Raw genomic sequence first — 17,501 nt, forward strand, 5'->3', positions numbered from 1 at the left:
AATCCGATTAATCGTATCTTTAGAGAAAGATTTTCAGATATTATCTTTTCACTGAGGAAGGCAGTTTCCTTCAAGGAGGAAAATTCAACCAGAAGTAAATTTCATTTCACAAAAACTAACATGAAATTTTCATAATTTCACATTGCCTAAAGAGAAAGTGTGGTTATGTTCTCAGATATTTTGGCGGGCTGCCTCATCCATCAGTGAGCGTCTTGATCTTGTTTTTGTGCTCTGTTTATTCTAATAAATTCTGCAAAAATGGAAGGATTTGACGATGCTGGACTATTCTACTCGGACAATTTTGGCGAGGAGCGTCCGCAGCAAATCAACCTGCAGGCCATCAAGAAGAGTTACAAGGAGTTCTTGCACAGCTTCCATGAGGATACATTCAACTTCAAATACAGGTTAGAATTCTGGGGCACCTCCAGGTTCGATAAAATGCAAATTCCTAAATGATTCTTGTTCCAGGGATACCCTGAAACTCAATTACATTACCGGGAAGTACTTCCTGGAAGTGGAAATGGAGGATTTGGCTGGGTATGATGAGACTCTCGCGGATAAATTGTACAAACATCCCAGCGAGCATTTGCCGGTGTTTGAGGAAGCCGCCCGGGAGATTGCTGATGAAATAACGCGTCCACGTCCCGAAGGGGAGGATCAGGTGCGGGATATTCAGATCCTCCTACGTTCCAATGCTCTCCCCACGAGTATTCGTGAGATTAAGTCGGAGTGCATCTCCCGGCTGAGCACAGTGGCGGGGATTATTGTGTCAGCATCAAATATTCGTGCCAAAGCCACCAAGATGACCATTCAGTGTCGCTCCTGCAGTAACATCATCCCCAACATCTCCCTCAATCCTGGACTTGAGGGTTACGCTCTACCCCGGAAATGCCCAACTGAGCCAGCTGGACGTCCCAAATGCCCCATGGATCCGTATTTTATCATTCCCGACAAATGCCAGTGCGTGGATTTCCAGGTGTTGAAGCTACAGGAATTGCCAGATTCCATCCCACAAGGAGAAATTCCACGACACATCCAGATTTACTGTGACAGGAATCTCTGTGAGCGCGTCGTGCCAGGGAATCGTGTTCTCATCCATGGGATCTACTCAATTCGCAAAGTGGGGAAACCCTCGAAGCTTGATGGTCGTCAGAAGGCCATTGTGGGTGTCCGGGCGCCCTATATGCGTGCTGTGGGAATCGCTGTGGACACCAAAGGGCACGGAAGTATATCAATGCAGTCCAATGTTACGGCTGAAGAGGAGGAAGCATTCAAGAAACTCGCCGCTACGCCCAATCTCTACGAACGTCTTGCTCAATCAATCGCGCCCAGCATTTACGGGTCGTTGGACATCAAGAAGGCAATCGCTTGTATGCTCTTTGGGGGATCAAGGAAGAGACTCCCGGATGGGCTAATTCGTCGTGGGGATATAAATCTCCTCATGCTGGGCGATCCGGGAACGGCAAAGTCCCAACTGCTGAAATTTGTCGAGAAAGTCGCCCCAATTGCTGTCTATACATCCGGAAAGGGATCCAGTGCAGCTGGTCTCACAGCTTCCGTCATCCGGGATGCCTCCAGTGTAAGTTTGACTTTTTTATTTTATATTTTTTATTGAATTTTCCTTTATAAATTATTTTCTGCTTTATAAACTAACTAATACAGAAGCAAAAGAATTTCTGAATGAAAATTTAATTTGCAATTTCACATCAATTGATGGGATTCTAAATTAATTAGTTATGGCGAATTGGCGCCAAATGTTTTTTGAGACACAAAACTGCGCAGTTAAGCTTCTTAAGGGTAGAATAAATTGAAGAATAATCGGGGATTTTTCTCTTCAAACCAATTTCTTTGCATGTTTAGAGGAATTTTGTCATGGAAGGCGGTGCCATGGTTTTGGCTGATGGTGGAGTTGTGTGCATTGATGAATTCGACAAGATGAAGGAGGACGATCGTGTGGCCATTCACGAAGCCATGGAACAGCAAACAATCTCAATTGCCAAGGCAGGGCTCACGACAACCCTCAATTCCCGCTGTTCCGTCCTCGCGGCCGCCAATTCCATCTTTGGCCGCTGGGATGACACGAAGGGTGAAGAAAACATTGACTTTATGCCCACAATTCTCTCGCGTTTCGACATGATCTTCATTGTGAAGGATCAGCACGACGAGCAGCGGGATCTCACGGTGGCCAAGCACATCCTCAACATTCACCTCAATGCCAACAAGACGGACAACCGGGCCGGGGATGATGAGATCTCCCTGGCCATGCTGAAGAAGTACATTCACTACTGTCGCACAACATGTGGGCCACGACTCAGTGTGGAAGCGGGTGAGAAGCTAAAGAGCCAGTACGTGCTGATACGCAAAGGGGTGCTGAGTCAGGAAAAGGGTTCCGAGAAGCGTCTCGCCATTCCCATCACAGTGCGCCAACTGGAGGCCATCATTCGCATCTCCGAATCCCTGGCAAAGATGCAACTGCAACCAATTGCCGTTGAGAGTCACGTCAATGAGGCACTGCGTCTCTTCCAACTCTCCACCCTCGATGCTGCCATGTCCGGAAATTTAGCCGGAGCCGAGGGATTCACAACGGAAGAGGATCAGGAGGTACTAAATCGCATTGAGAGACAACTCAAGAGACGCTTTGCCATTGGATCACAAGTCTACGTGCAGAATATCATTCAGGTGAGCACAAATTGTTTAATTATTTTTTATTTCTTTGAAAACTAAATTTTTAAAAATTCTGGGAGAGAGATTTGTGGGGATGCTTAACGTTGCTTCCTTCTGCTTCTAAAAGGATTTCTCGCATCAAAACTACGCCGAACGGACTGTCCTGAAGGTGATTCACACAATGATTCGACGCGGGGAGCTACAGCACCGTATGCAGCGGAAGATGCTCTATCGCATTTGCTGATCACCCTCCGATGGTGCCTTTGATGGGGTTGTCTTCCGCACCACAAATCCCCGGAAGGATGTTTGAATTTTTGTTGCAGCATCATTGAGTTTCTGTAGACGTTTTCGCACAAGAAATCCCCTCACTTGAGCTTGAATCTTTGTTGCTTCCACCTCCTCACTTGGTCCCCCCGCCTCCGCGCGCCCCGAAACGCGCAATTCCGCCCCGGAGGCATTATTGTCACGGGCAAATTTTGAATTTGGCGAACTCGGATGAATCTCCATGATGTTGTTGTGGTCACGTCTGTTCTGTGGTGCTGGTGGTCCTCGTACGACGAACGCTGAGCAACTGGGTGAGTACACGGCATTTGTGCGACAGCAAACGTATTAAAATGTGCTCTGCCTTTCTATGTTGGAGGAATATGTTGTTTGTGCGCGCCTTCCTCCTCCTTCACATTCTCGCTCCATTGAGCAGTGATTATTGATTATATTGTTCAAAGTCACTCAAATGGATTTAATTGACTATATACACACACACCATTCTTCTTCTTTACACATTCATGTTGCATTTAGGAACAGAGGAACAGAGTTGAGGTGACAATAGAAGTCTTTTGTTGTTCTTCTTTTTTCATTATTAATTTTATTGTGTAGATTTAATAGAGATTGAATAGATCTGTCTTTTGCCATTTAAATGAATGAAATTTCATGATTTTCTGTAAAGGAATGCGCGAGTGGATGAAGAAGTTCTTTTACTTTGGTCTTTTAGAACCTCTTAAAATGCCCTTTAAAACGAAAAGAATTTGACGGTAGAATCGAAGTAAAAAGATTGAATACTTTTAGGAATTTTTTGAGTTAAATTCATGTGAATTTAAAACGAGATTTTGACTATTTTTTTTAAATTAAAATTCTCTGTAAATACCTTTTAATATTCTTCAGAAGCTTTGTAAATATCTTAAGAATTAATCGAGTAGCTTACAAACCCTTTATGGCGTAAGAAAGGTTTAACCATGTCTCCAATGGGAGCCTTAAAATGAATAATCTCCTTTACCATTAAAGTAATGAGAAATATTTCATAAAAATTCTTGTTTTACATCATGTTCTTATGCTCAGAAAGTTGAAAGACTGAACCAGCTTTGCATAAGCTGTGTTGAAAATTCTAATTTAAAACAATTAAGAGGCATTATCTGGCTTAGGGCGGAATTCACTATACTTTGTCGGACTCGTCGAATTTAAAATTTTAAGTCGGTTTTGAAGTCGATCTTAAGGTTTCAAGTCAGTATTTTTGAAGTCTGATATAAAACTTAAAAAATAAAATAAAATAATTAAAATTAAAAATGAAATAAATTAAAATAATAAAGTAATATAAAATAAAATAAAACAAATTAAACAAAATACAACAAATAAAATAAAACAAAGGGCGCAATTTTAAGTCGGTCTCAAGGTTTTACGTCAGTTTTATTTTTAGTCTGACTTAACATTTTTAAGCCGGGCTTGGATTTTGCTGAGTTGTCCTGGAAAATCTGTAAGATTTTCTGATTAAAGAACTATTTTATTAATTTTTTTTAAATTTCATTTTAAAAATTTAAAGTCAGACTTAAAAAAACGGACCTAAAACCTTAAGATCGACTTCAAAACCGACTTTAAATTTTAAGCCCGACTGAGTAGAAAATTCCGACCTTAGTTCACCGCATTCAGGCCTTGATTCAGGCTAATAAACTAAGCTGTTTTATTAGCCCAAAGAGTTTTTTTTATGAATCCTTCTAAAATTCGCCTGAGCTTTTCCAGGACTTATGATTTGAAGATTTTCTAAAAATCTCAACTAGGAGTCTTTTTTAAATAACCTTCAACAGCTTCTACCACAATAAATTATATTAAGAATTCTTAGAATTTTTTTTCTACTTGTCTTGCTATTTTTTTTCTCCACATCATTGCATCGATTAAGACATTTAATTTATTGTTATTTTTTGCCAAGTAATCATTACGCAATTACTAAATGATTATCTATACAAGAATTCTTCACTTCATCACATTACTAATGCATAACGACATAGAACATTTTGTTGTTAAAGAAGTTTGATTTTTTGTTTAAGAGAAAATGGTTAAAAAATATGATTTTTAAGAAAAGTATGAGCTCCTAAAAACAGCAAAAAAATTAAGTTTTCTTCATCAACAACTCTGCTGCTCATTGCGGTGAATGAATAACGGTGAAGAGGAGTTTTATTGAAAACACCTTTTAGAGAGAGTGAGAATATTGTTTTTCCAAACCTTTTGTGCGGTGACGGAAGGAAAAACTATCCGTGTGGGCAGACAAGGGACGTGTATTGAAATAAAAGGTGGATTCTCCACAACTTTTGTGAGAGAGTCGCTTTTTCGTATCCATGCCGATGGAAGTTTATTTTTGAAATTTCCGACACACATTTTCCCCATTTTCCACTCCCATCTCCGCGCGGCATTTAATAATTCAGTGCCTGTTTACCCTTGTCCTTCTATACCCACATACAGTAGTAGGTACTACCGGTCAACTATCGGCATTTTCCTTCCACTTCCCGTGCATCGTGGTGGTCATTGTGAAGAAGTTTCTTTACATTTCGTGCGCTCAATTGTACGTGATTTAATAAAAAATAAATTATGGGCACACTCATCAACTTCCCACAGACAACTCATCAGCAAGTTGTGCATTTAATGAGCAACTTGGCGGAGATGGTGATCAAGGAGCCACCCTGTGATATCTACGTCTTTGCACAGAAATACTTCGAGGGGCTCCTCGTGGAGCGGGATGGTGGTGAGGACAGGGAGTATGAGACGCTGAGGTATTGTGCGATGCTCATTAAAAAATCCCCTCAAGGTGAGATGAATTTTGAGAAGAAAATCACGCAAAGGAGACGAATTGATTTTATCGGGCTCTACCGGAAGCATTCTGAGGAGCGAAAAAATCCCCCAGGAGGTCTCCAAGACAACGATGATCGATTTATTGACCGTGAGGTGGGATGTTTGCCAGAAATCCCCAAGGAAACCCAAAAGGAGGAAGAAGAAGGAAGTATCGCTGATAAAGAGATTTCAGAGGAAAAAACTCTAAATGGGCAGGAAGAGGAAATTTTGGGAGTTGAAAAGAAGGAATTCAAGGAACTTGTGAATAATGAAGGGAAAATGAAAATTTCTGAGGACGAAAAAGAAACCTTGGAGGAGCAGGAAGAGAAGAAAATCCCAAGTGAGCAGGAAGAAAACAAATTGGACGTTGAAGAAGGATTCACGGAAATTCCTGATGATGAAAACAATGAAATAATAATTGATGGGGATGTAAAAGAAATTCCGAAAGAAATCTTAAATAAACTGGAAGAGCAGAGAGCTCAAAATGATCAGGAAGATCAGAGAATTCAGAATAAACAGGAAGAACAAAAATTGCAGAAGGAACAGGAAGAAGAGAAGGAAGCGCAGAATGGGCAAGAAGATCAGATTACCCCAAAAGAAGCCAGAGAAAAGCCCCCAAAGCCTCACAGGGGACCTCTAAAGTTATATCGGGAACTTCAACAAAATAGCTTCGATGCAATTGCAGAAGATGACGAACTACAAATGAAACCTGATTCCCAGGAACATACTCAAGAAGTTACTCAGAAAATTACCCAGGATATCACTCAGGAAGCAATAACAAATGATGAAGAATTCACCGATAACAATCACCTTGAATTAATCCCAAAAATTCCCTCTCAGGACGTCCTAATTGTCAATCAAATGATTCAAATTTTCCTACCAAACTCCATGGCAACTTCCTTTGGGGAAATCCTCAAGGAAAAGGATCTGGAGGAGGTTGAATTGATACCATACAGAAGCCAAAATCATGCTCACCCCGTGAAATTCTCAATTCTAGCTTGGAATGACTATGGGATGGTATTTTCTGTAGAATGTGGAAATGATTCATCAGAGGTGATTGTTTTCCTGCTGAGAATGCCAAATGAGGAGGAAGCTCACAATGGGGAAAGTCCCTTGCTGAAGGCAATTGAATATGGAAAGGAGAGCCCAAAGTTTGAAGTTGATTCAGAGATTTTTCGGGGATTTCTCATGAAATTCTTGGATTCTTTCTACCCTCATGGGGCGTATCAGCAACTTACTTTTGCTCCTTTTGCCAGAGCTGAAGGTAATTTTTTTTGATCAAAGGAATTTCTATTGATTTTCTTAAGTATTAAGAGGTAAACTGTTTATTTCAGGTCCAGAGGACCCTGTAGCTAATCCATCGGAAATGTTAGCTCTGGAGTATAAAGAAACAACAGAGATTCATCAAGAAATCAATTCTCAACTTGAAGAATCTTCAGGAAACTCTCCGGAGATTGAAAGTTTCCACAAAGCATCACCAAGTGTTGAGAAATCTCTGGGATTTTTTCGTTTAGGTAATGAAGGAAGAAGATGCAATGAGACTCACCAGCTATTCCGTCCACGTAGTGCTCCAGTAGTTCCCAAAGTGCCCAAACATCTCCGTCAGCGTGTCAAGAGTGCAAAGTAATTTTTGTAGATCCTTTTTTTTTCACTGGATATTTAATAAATAAAGTAACACTATTTCCGGAAGATGAATTAAACACTTTCTGGTCAAACTTTCAGTGGTTGAAGTTGCGCAGAGAAGTCCTAAAATCCACTTCTTTACAATTTCTTAGACGCAAAATAGAATAATTTGCCAATCCAATGGTTGCTGAAGAGGAGAGAAAAAGGATAAAGTTTATTGAAAACTAGAAAATTGTAGAAATGGGATCAGATGAAGTCTTTAAATTTAAGAAATCTCAAAGAAATTTAATCTCAATCAAAATATTTCCTGTCGGAACTGACGATTTCTCTTTTAGGGGTAAAAAGGAGAAATTCAGGGGAAATCCTTTGTGCTTTTGCGCCCAAAAGAAGTTTGGATTGTTTGCTGAATTTCCTCTTTGCACACCTTTGGCTATATTCTCAATTAAATCCTCATTTTTTTTAAACAAATTTTATGTCGCTCGAGGATGAAGTGCTGAAGGATCCAGTTAAATGGTCAATTGTGCTTTTAGTTTGTATTTTCCTTTGGGCAGTGGTTCTGGGGAATTTATGCTGCGGAATCAGGCGGAAATGTTGTACAGACACCTATTTGGAACAACAACGACCAAGTAAGATTAAAGGATTATTATTGTTCCTTCTTTAATGTCTTTCAAGAAATTATCTTTCCGGTAGATGAGCGTACGGAAATGCTACAAGAAGAAATGCAGGAAAATCGAATAAATAGAACGTTTGAGAGGGAAAGTCTTCATTCATCAGATAGGCATTATTCTAGGAATCCTTCACCTATCACTCCTATCCGTAGGGGAAGCTTAACAGATGATCCACCCTCATATGATGAAGTTATGAAAAATCAAGCATACTACGAGGAACCATAATTATGTGAATGACAATAATGTACTATTTTTGCCAAAAATAAAGCATTTTATATACATATGTATGTATGAATGGAAAATTGGAAAAGCTGGGGAAATTGGGGAAACAAGAAGCCAGCTGTTTTTATCCAAGTTCATCTGAAGTTCTTTACAAAATTCCTCAAAATTTCTTTTACAAATTCCTTTTTTTATGGATTGTTTTTTTGTATTCCTCTTCCTTTTATTTTCTGGTGTTATTAGTTTAATTATTTTTTGTTGCAAAAAATTGGAATTTAATCCTGCAGGTGAAAGGATAAATCAAAGTAAGAATATTCTATCAGGAAGAATTTTTCTTCAAGGTTTGAGAATTTATTCTTCTCCTAGATGACGAAATATGGCCACAAGAAACACGACAAAGTTCATCTAGAGCTAGATTTGTAGATCTCTACAGCGTTATGACTGAGAGAGCAGTACCAGCACCTACAGCTCCTACAGTCCCTGATCCTCCTTATCCTTTAGAGAATTTAATGCCAATCCCTGAAACTACCTCTGTAGGACACATAGATCTCACTAATTCAACCGTAGAAGATAAAAAAGATTGTCCACCGTCTTACGAGCAAGTTATGAAAGATCAAGGCGATCGAGCACATTAGTAATGAACCATGATACCTTTGTGTGAGTGTAAAGTATTTTATATATACATAGAAAAGTGGAAGAGCGGGGAAATGAGTAGTAGCTGTTTTTATCCAAATCTCTTGAGTATTTTTTCTGAATTTTCTTTTACAATTAATTTTCCTTTTTATGGATTGTTTATTCATATTCCTTTTAATTGTCGGTTCTGCTTTTCTTGGTTTAATTGCTCTCTGCTGTAAACAATTGCAAAATAATTCTTGTGATGGACAGAGTGTCCAAAGAAATCAGTGTAAGATTTTTGCGGAAGAGCTTTTCAAGGTTGTAAAGAAATCATTCAAATTATTTCTTTCTTTAGATGAATGTACTGAAATTTTACCACGAGAAACACGACAATGTTCTTCTTGTGCTAGAGTTCTAGATCACAACAGCAGTGTGAGGGAGGTACCTGTGCCTACAGCTCCTATAGCCCCTGTTGATCCTGATCCTCCTTATCAATCGGGGAATTTAATGCCTCTCCTTGAAACTAACTCAATAAATCCCCTAGAGCTAGACCCTACAAACCCCTTTGATGAAGATTCCCAAGACTTTGATCCTAATCCACCTTCTTATGAGCAAGTTATGAAAGATCAAGTATACTACAGGAAGGAACCCTGATAGACTCCTACTACAATATTCTTGTGTGAGTAAAGAATTCTATTCATAGAAAATTGGAAAAGTCGGAAAAGCGGGGAAATGGAACAGCAGCTGTTTCTATCCAAATTTATCTGAAATTCTTCAGTAAATTTTCCCCAATTTACTTTCAAGAATTCATTTTCCTCTTCATGTGGTACATACTTTTTATTCTCATCTTATTTGGATCAATTTGTTTCATTATCTGTTGCTTTAGACAATTGGAAACAGATTCTGGGGATGAGGCTGAAGATGAGAGTAAGAATTTTTTGAGGAAGAACACGTTTCAAGGTTGCCTTCATTTTTTTTTCTTTTCTTGATAGATGATTTTCTGGAAAGGCGGCAAAGAGAAACCCGCGAAACACGACAATATCCTTCGGGGACGAGACTTTTAAATCTTCAAAGCACTATGAGACAGTTACCAGCCCCAAGACCACCCCCAGTTCCTGTTCCACTTTATCCTCTAAGAAATTTAATGCCAATTGCTGAAATTACTTCCATTAATCCAATCAATTCAACACCACAAGAATCACAAGCTTGTGATGATTCCCCACCTTCCTATGAGGAAGTTATGAGAGAACAAGGGAACTACGGAAAACGGTGATGTACATAATGTTCCAAAATATGTAATTGGAAAAGCGGGAAAAGCTGGGGAAGTTGGGGAAAGTGAATCAGCTGTTTTTATCCAAATTTATCATAAATTTTCCTAATTTTCCCAATTTCCTTTCATTCTCCTTAATGGACCGTAAGGATCAGAATTTGTTGGTATTATTTCTCTTCCTTTTTTTTTCTTTTTTGCTACTTTAATTTACCTATGCTGTAAACATTTCCAAGTGGATTCTGGGGATGGAGGTGAAGATGAAGGTGAGAGATTAATTTTTAAAGGAAGAACCCTTTAAGGTTGCCCTACAGCTTTGTTGTTGTTCTTTACATAGATGAATGTGAGGATGAAGCACAGGCACGTGAAAGACGCGAAATGGGAGAAAATTCAACTAGTGGTGAAAGATTTGTAGATCTGAGCACAATGAGGGAAGTAACAACACCTACAGCTCCTCTAGCCCCTGATCCACCTTATCCTTTGGAGGTTACAATGCCTATTCCTGAAACTAATACCTCAGTAGAACCCATAGATAGTAGAGATTCACAAGATTGTGATGCTGATCCACCCTCATATGAGCAAGTTATGAGAGATCAAGAATTCTATCGGAAACGGAATGAACAAAATCATGGGATTAGATGGAAAAGTTAGGGAAATTGAAGTAAAATTTTACCCTTAATTTATCCTCAAAAGCTCTGTAAAAGCTCCCTTATTTTTCCTTTTTTTCGAGGAAGTTTTTATTCATATTAGTTGGTGTTCCACTTCGTGGCCAACACCAATTTCTACTCATAAAAGTAAGATTTTCATGCTAAATAATTCCTATTTTAAGGTCATTGTGAGTGTTTTAATTTTTAAGGTAAAAGCACAGAAATGTAATTAAGAGAAGGTTTAAAGGTCTTTATAGTGTTACTTGTAACACCTTATCATTGTATAAAAATCCACCATCATAGGAGCAAGAAATAAGTGAATGAATCTTGGTATAAAACTCATTATCCCTGTGAGTAGATTAGGGCCGAAAAGAACCTAACAGCTGCTCTCTAAGTTCTAAATTTAACTTCAAGTGCTCTTGCCAAATAGACAAGTATTGTGATTGTTTTGTTCCCTCAATGGAGCTTCTATTTGTATTCCTTTTCTCATTCTTTGGATTTTTAATCTTAAGTTTAATATTACTCTGTTGTAAGCTCAGCTTTAGAACTTTACTTAACAACTCCCAACAGTCAAGTAAGATTTTCCAAAAGAGAAATGTTATTAAATGAAATTTTTGAATGTAAGAAAATGCGAATTTTCTTGTAAAAAAATAGACCAACGTACGGAAGATTTTTCCGAAGTACCTCAGCAGAGACAAACTGCCATTAATATGGAGTTATTTGAGAATAGAAATGGGCCTTATATTAGTTTTTTAATAGATCATAGAAGAGGATTAGATGATGATGTTAGAAGAACTACCTCTTGTGTTCCAACACCACCGTATCCTTTAGAAAACCTAATGCCTTCACCTAGTTCACAACATTTTCATACAAATCCTCCTCCTTCATACGAAGAAGTCATTAAACATCCATCTTACTACCAACATCCATAACTTTCGTAATTTTTAAGGAATTTATATGCTCGATTCAGAGAAACGTTGCACAGAGCTTCACAAAATTTTTAACCCATTAAAAGTGGAGCTTCAGTGCAAGGTTAATTTGAATAGATTATTAATTATACAATTTGTGCCTAACTGATCTTTGTCTATAAGTATTTTACACTGAATCTCTTGCAAGAGATTCAATTTATAAAAATAAAAAAATATGTATAAAAAGTATTCTAAAAAATAAATTTTAAAGAGAATCTTACCCAGAATTTCCATATTTTGTTGAAAAATAAAATTCATAGATAATGACAATAGCTGCGGAGTCGGGAGAAGTCAACGAGCAAAAGTCTTTTTGTAAAGTTTTTAGAAAATCTCAAAAAAAAATTCTTATTAAATCCTCAATCTGTTGTAAATGCATAATTTTGGGGGGATAAACTGCCAATTTGGGCTAAAGGATGCGCGGAGGGATTCAGCTACTCCCGGATTTTATTTGATATGACCACCCTCCTTTAGTTTCCCAATAAGTGTATCAACGTCCGGAAGAATGGCTCCTGCTTGACGCACTGGTGGATCTTCCACGGAGATTACCTCAATTCTGGGTGCTGTATCAACACCCAGATCTTTCGGTGTTACCTTCTTGATAGGCTTCTTCTTGGCTTTCTATTGAGGGGAGGAAGAAATAAGATTTATTTTTTATGAATGTTCAGAAAAAGGGATTTTTTCAGCATTCTCACCATGATATTTGGCAGAGTTGCATATCGGGGTGTATTGAGGCGAAGATCAGCACTAATAACAGCTGGAACTTTGCACTTGATTGTCTCCAGGCCACCATCAATCTCCCGGACAACGGTAAGGCCGGCATCTGTCTTCTCAACTTTCGATGCAAACGTGGCTTGTGGCCAATCCAACTGAGCAGCCGTCATCTGGGCCGTTTGATTGGCATCATCATCAATTGCCTGCTTGCCCAGTATCACGAGATCCACCTTCTCCTCCTGCGCCAGCTTAGCAAGAATCTTCGACACGTGGATTGGCTGTAGGAGCTCATAATCTGCACCAGAGACTTCCACGTGAATCCCACGATCAACACCCATTGCCAGAGCCGTGCGAATCACTTCCTGTGACTGTGCTGGACCCACAGACACGGCAATAATCTCAGAAGCAATCTTCTTCTCCTTCATCTTCACCGCTTCCTCCACGGCGATCTCATCGAAGGGATTCATTGAGTGCTTCACACCCTCAGTGACAACACCCAACTTATCCGGCTTCACGCGAATCTGTGGAAAATCCCCCAAAGGGAATCATTTGAGAATCTTGACCTTGCAATCTGTAGGATGACTAGCATTTTAGGCAGACAAACTAGACACAATTCAGTCTAATTGACGCACTATCAGTGAATCCCTGAGATTGTGTAACACTCAACAACCACAAGGTTATCGCTAATTCTACCCAAATGGGCCTCTTCCCTGGGGATCTCAGCCCATTTTCCCAGCATTCTTACCTTTACAGCATAGTCAATGACACGCTTAACACCAACTAAAACTCGCGACATTGTGAATTGAGGGAAATCAACAGAAAGAGCACGAAAAACTTAAGAAAAATCCGATGTGGGTTGAAAGGTCCAAAGATTGATTTGCTCTGAAAATTCCTCCGTCTAACCCTGCGCCACGATTCTGGATTATCTCAGCCAGCTGGTTGTGACAACCGACCAAGTTAGGCTTGCAAAATTTCATAAATTTCCTCACAAACACCTAACGTGTGATAAAGGGGAGACTGGGGCTGGAATAATTTAATAAAATATTTTGTGCTTCAGGTGAAAATCTCGTAAAGTTCTTAGAAGAAAATTAAATTGAAAAAATGATTCAAATGCCTTGAGAAGGTCGCTCAAGGAATTCAGAAAACTCTGCAAAATGAATTCCAGAAGTTGGTTGTTCCTGGAATTAAATTGTGAGTCCTTTTTGGAATTTTCAAATTGGTCAAAACACAAGAAAAAAATTCCAGAACATTTTGATAAAGATAAAATTATTTTTTTCCTGATTTCCGGGAAAATTAATTTTAACAGATCCTTCGAACCATAGAGAAGAATTAAAGATAAATCAACGATTCTAGGACCTAGCAATTCTAAATAGGTAGGTTTGAATGTTTCAAAGAATCTTTCACCAATTATTTCGCTTGATAAAAATTTCCAGAGAACCACGAAACCTTATTCGCGAGTCCCAGCTTCCTTCCGCGCAAATGCAAAAAAAAATCTCTCAGTCTGAAAAAATGATAAAATAGTTTTTGGGTGAATTTTAGAAGCTACTTTAGCGCACAATGGATTATTTTGACTCTGTATTCGTCTGTATTGCAATTTTCTGCTCAATCCTCGTCTTTTGTATTCTGTGCTGTAACAACGGCAAAGAGGATTCAGAAGTTCCAATTCACCAGAGTGAGTTTTCCATCCTCTTCATAAACTTTCCCGCGGGAGTTTGTGCTGATGTTGTCACCTTGTGGATCATTGGCCTTGACTTGAACCTTGAAATGTTTCTTTTTTTGTAGCAAGTGTCGTTGTGACTTCTTCAAACCACACACCACTGAGACAGACGACCTCCGCGGAATCTCAACCACCTCGGAGTGGGGAACTTGAACGACCCATAGGGTTCACAGCGGAAGTTTACAGCTCGGCACCTGCTAGTGGGAATGTTCGTTCATCCCCCAACCCGCCGTACCCTGTGGACAACCTTATGCCGGTGCCAGAGAGCAGAGCCAGGGCACCGAGAATGCATCCACCGAGTGATGATGTAAATCCACCATCATACGAACAAGTTATGAGCAATGAGGCTTACTATCATCAACCACCAAGGAATTAGCCTTCCTGTGTGTTCAACTCCATCCACAGAACCATCTCATCATTGCCCTGGAAATACTCATCCTCCCACACTGTCAGGATGTACCCCTCCACAACCCAGTTTTATGTCCTGATGTGATTGGGTCCATCTCTTTTTTGATAAAATCTCACCTGATGAAATGCAGGGAAATTGTACTATAAACAAATAACTGATGTATGTACTTTTACTACTTATACATTATTACCTACATAATAAATGAGTGTTTTTTGTGAGCTTTCTTAGCTTTCGATAACATTTTAATGAATTTTCTTTTGTATTTAATTGTTTTAGAAAGATTCTTTGGGAGTTTTTATTTTAATAAAGATTTTTGAACAATTTAATGTCCTGATGAAGAACATATCAGGATCGAAACGTCAGTTACTCGAGTGAAACAGACAAAAAAAATTCAAAATTTAACAGATGGAGCGTGAATTTCCCGCTTCAACGGCAATGAAGCAAAAGTCCAGGAAAAATCATCAACAAATGAAAAATTTCATGAAGTTTAAACAACAAGGAATTATTTAGGCATAATTTAAAGACTTCCGCGCATGGCAAAAGCTCAAGATAGCTTTTCCATATTGAGATTTTTCTCGTTTCATTTTTTTTCTCGAAGAAATGGAATTATTTTTCCAATTAATTCCAGCATTTATTGTTCAAATAATCATCATACTTCTCGTGTGTTGCTTATTGTGTCGTTGTTATGAGTACGATCAAAAGCATCCAAGGTGCAGAAAAGGCTGCAGGCGGTGCTGCAGGCATCGTAAGTTCTCTGAGTTTTCTTCTTCGAATTTTTCCAGTTGTTTAGGGTTCTTTTTTTGCAGCTAATGCTAGAGAGATATTTTCAACTAGATCCCGAACATATTCTCATTGTCAGACTAATCGCAGAGAGGATCTACAAACTAGGAGTAGAGATCAATACAGAAGTGCTTCAAATCGTCAAGATACAGTGTCAATGATACTTCAGAATCCTATTCCTGTTTCACCGAGAGAGCAAAGACATTCAGATAGATTTGTTGTAATAGAAGTTCATCGTATATCTGTAGATCCTCAACCAGTTAATGCAGTTCAATCAGCTTCTACGGCTCACAATCTACAGTTTCGAAATCAAACTATAACCCTAAGAAATCCCGAAGTTCCGTCTTCAGTTGCAACATTAATTGATGGAAATTCTACAGATCTTCCTTCTTATGAGGATGTTATGAAGAATGAGCCGTTCTATCAGTATTCAAAATAGGGATAGAATTTAGGGAAGATTTCTAGTGCCTTGGAGGATTAATAGGGTACTTCTTATACAACTACAATCACCTCAATGAAACAATATGAAGAAATTCTAACTCTGGATTTTTTAAAAAGCAAAAAATATACAAAAATTTACAAAATATTTTTAGAATGTTTTGTTATATAAAAAAAATTTGATGTTAAAAAAATAAAGATTTTTCTTTAGTAGATGAATATCTTTGGAACATTGATTTTTTTCTTTATCAAGAAGTATTAATCAAACGAAAGGTTTTTTTATTATCAAGAGAAATTAAAGAATAAATTTCTGACCAAAATATAGAACCAAATCGACTAAATGCCAAAGAAATATTTTTATTAATTTAATCAAGAGCAGTAAGGTAGCATCTTGAGTAATATTCTTTTGCTCTTATAGAAAAAAAAAATAAAAGGTTTTCTTTTATTTTAACAAGATTTTTTGTGATAAAAATTATTCGTGGAGAAAATTCTTCATTTTAAGCATATTTTGCACATATTCAAGCATAACTATGTAGGTATGTATGTATATGTACATTACAAACATTAGGCTATGATTTATGCAATTTTTCACGCATGTTGTGAAATAATGAATGGAAGCATAAAGCCTAATTTATATATGTGTAAAAGTATTCCGTGCAGAGAGTGGACGCACTGTGAGAAAAATCCCCAAAAAGGGAAGAATCCTCTTCTCGAGGGGATAAAAAAAATATTCTAAAATACTTGGTTGCATTCTTGCTGGGATGACGGATCAACTTTCGCAAATAATTCCAGTTTTTGTCGTCTTGGGAATTATTCTTCTGATTGTTTGCTGCTTTCTATGCTGCAGCATCTATTCTGATCGAGAAATCCCAAGACGTGAGTTTTCTCTTTTATTTTAAGATATTTCTGCGTATGTTAAATAATTCTTGGATTTATGCTTTTGCAGATAAAATTGTGGTGTCGGTGGTGTCGGATGCGGAGCTCTCACTACAACCATCTGCTAAAAAGGACCCTATGGCCCGTGATCCTAGTCGATTAACATACTTTGGAAGGTATATGGGAACGAAGGCTGAACTCTATGGTCCATTGCGTCCAAATGAATTACCTTCAGCTCCCATTGAACCTGATCCACCGTATCCTCTTGAGGAAACCATGCCTGTACCAACATCTCCGGAGAATGGCAATGCAATTGCAAGTCCGGAAGCTCAACGTCCAATTGGATTTACTGCTGAAGTTCACAGTTCTGCAGGAACGCCACCACCACACTCTCCACGTTCTCCAATTTCTCCAGTAGCCAATCCTCCGTATCCTGTTGAGGGCTTATCGAGAACTCCCTCGATAAGAATGCCAGAACCACATGCTCAACCACTAAATCCTCAACCATTGAATCCTCAACCTCAGAATGTTCAACCACTAAATCCTAAGAATCTTAGGGATGGAAACCCACCGTCTTACGAAGATGTCATGGCCAATAAAACCTTCTACGTGACTCCGGAGCAGAAATAAAACTCCCGGACAGCCAGAAAACTTCTTCCTATCATCGATAAAGCATGTCTACCTCATATATTAAAGGAAATGTTGTCAGGATTTTTTTCCAAGATGTAATTAAATGTACAAATTTTATTTATTTAAATAAATTTTGTGATTAAGATAAAAATTAATTTAATTTGTTAAGAAAATTCTTC

At 38.4% G+C, this 17,501-nt stretch overlaps 5 protein-coding genes across 5 annotated transcripts; 4 read left to right on the forward strand and 1 right to left on the reverse strand.

The window, feature by feature from the left end:
* The first annotated feature begins 28 nt into the window (after window positions 1-28).
* On the forward strand, window positions 29-3,037 carry LOC129787786 (DNA replication licensing factor Mcm5). Its single transcript, XM_055823563.1, has 4 exons — window positions 29-404; window positions 469-1,579; window positions 1,861-2,679; window positions 2,792-3,037. Exons 1-4 carry the CDS (start codon window positions 259-261, stop codon window positions 2,906-2,908), a joined length of 2,193 nt encoding a protein of 730 aa, XP_055679538.1. The 5' UTR covers window positions 29-258; the 3' UTR covers window positions 2,909-3,037.
* Window positions 3,038-5,241: 2,204 nt separating this feature from the next.
* LOC129787788 (cilia- and flagella-associated protein 251-like) lies at window positions 5,242-7,440 on the forward strand. The gene is made up of 2 exons (XM_055823567.1): window positions 5,242-7,018; window positions 7,089-7,440. Exons 1-2 carry the CDS (start codon window positions 5,515-5,517, stop codon window positions 7,379-7,381), a joined length of 1,797 nt encoding a protein of 598 aa, XP_055679542.1. The 5' UTR covers window positions 5,242-5,514; the 3' UTR covers window positions 7,382-7,440.
* A 4,628-nt stretch (window positions 7,441-12,068) lies between these two features.
* LOC129787797 (electron transfer flavoprotein subunit beta) lies at window positions 12,069-13,413 on the reverse strand. The gene is made up of 3 exons (XM_055823586.1): window positions 13,218-13,413; window positions 12,454-12,993; window positions 12,069-12,379 (listed from the first exon to the last, which is right to left on the reverse strand). Exons 1-3 carry the CDS (start codon window positions 13,266-13,268, stop codon window positions 12,206-12,208), a joined length of 765 nt encoding a protein of 254 aa, XP_055679561.1. The 5' UTR covers window positions 13,269-13,413; the 3' UTR covers window positions 12,069-12,205.
* A 5-nt stretch (window positions 13,414-13,418) lies between these two features.
* On the forward strand, window positions 13,419-14,848 carry LOC129787809 (uncharacterized). The gene is made up of 2 exons (XM_055823600.1): window positions 13,419-14,144; window positions 14,255-14,848. The coding sequence occupies exons 1-2, from the start codon at window positions 14,030-14,032 to the stop codon at window positions 14,563-14,565; spliced, it is 426 nt and encodes a 141-aa protein (XP_055679575.1). The 5' UTR covers window positions 13,419-14,029; the 3' UTR covers window positions 14,566-14,848.
* A 1,636-nt stretch (window positions 14,849-16,484) lies between these two features.
* On the forward strand, window positions 16,485-17,464 carry LOC129787802 (circumsporozoite protein-like). The gene is made up of 2 exons (XM_055823592.1): window positions 16,485-16,692; window positions 16,763-17,464. Exons 1-2 carry the CDS (start codon window positions 16,578-16,580, stop codon window positions 17,320-17,322), a joined length of 675 nt encoding a protein of 224 aa, XP_055679567.1. The 5' UTR covers window positions 16,485-16,577; the 3' UTR covers window positions 17,323-17,464.
* Window positions 17,465-17,501: the final 37 nt, after the last annotated feature.

The sequence above is a fragment of the Lutzomyia longipalpis genome, chromosome 1 (assembly GCF_024334085.1).
Source record: "Lutzomyia longipalpis isolate SR_M1_2022 chromosome 1, ASM2433408v1".
In the NCBI taxonomy this organism is placed as follows: Eukaryota; Metazoa; Arthropoda; class Insecta; order Diptera; family Psychodidae; genus Lutzomyia; species Lutzomyia longipalpis.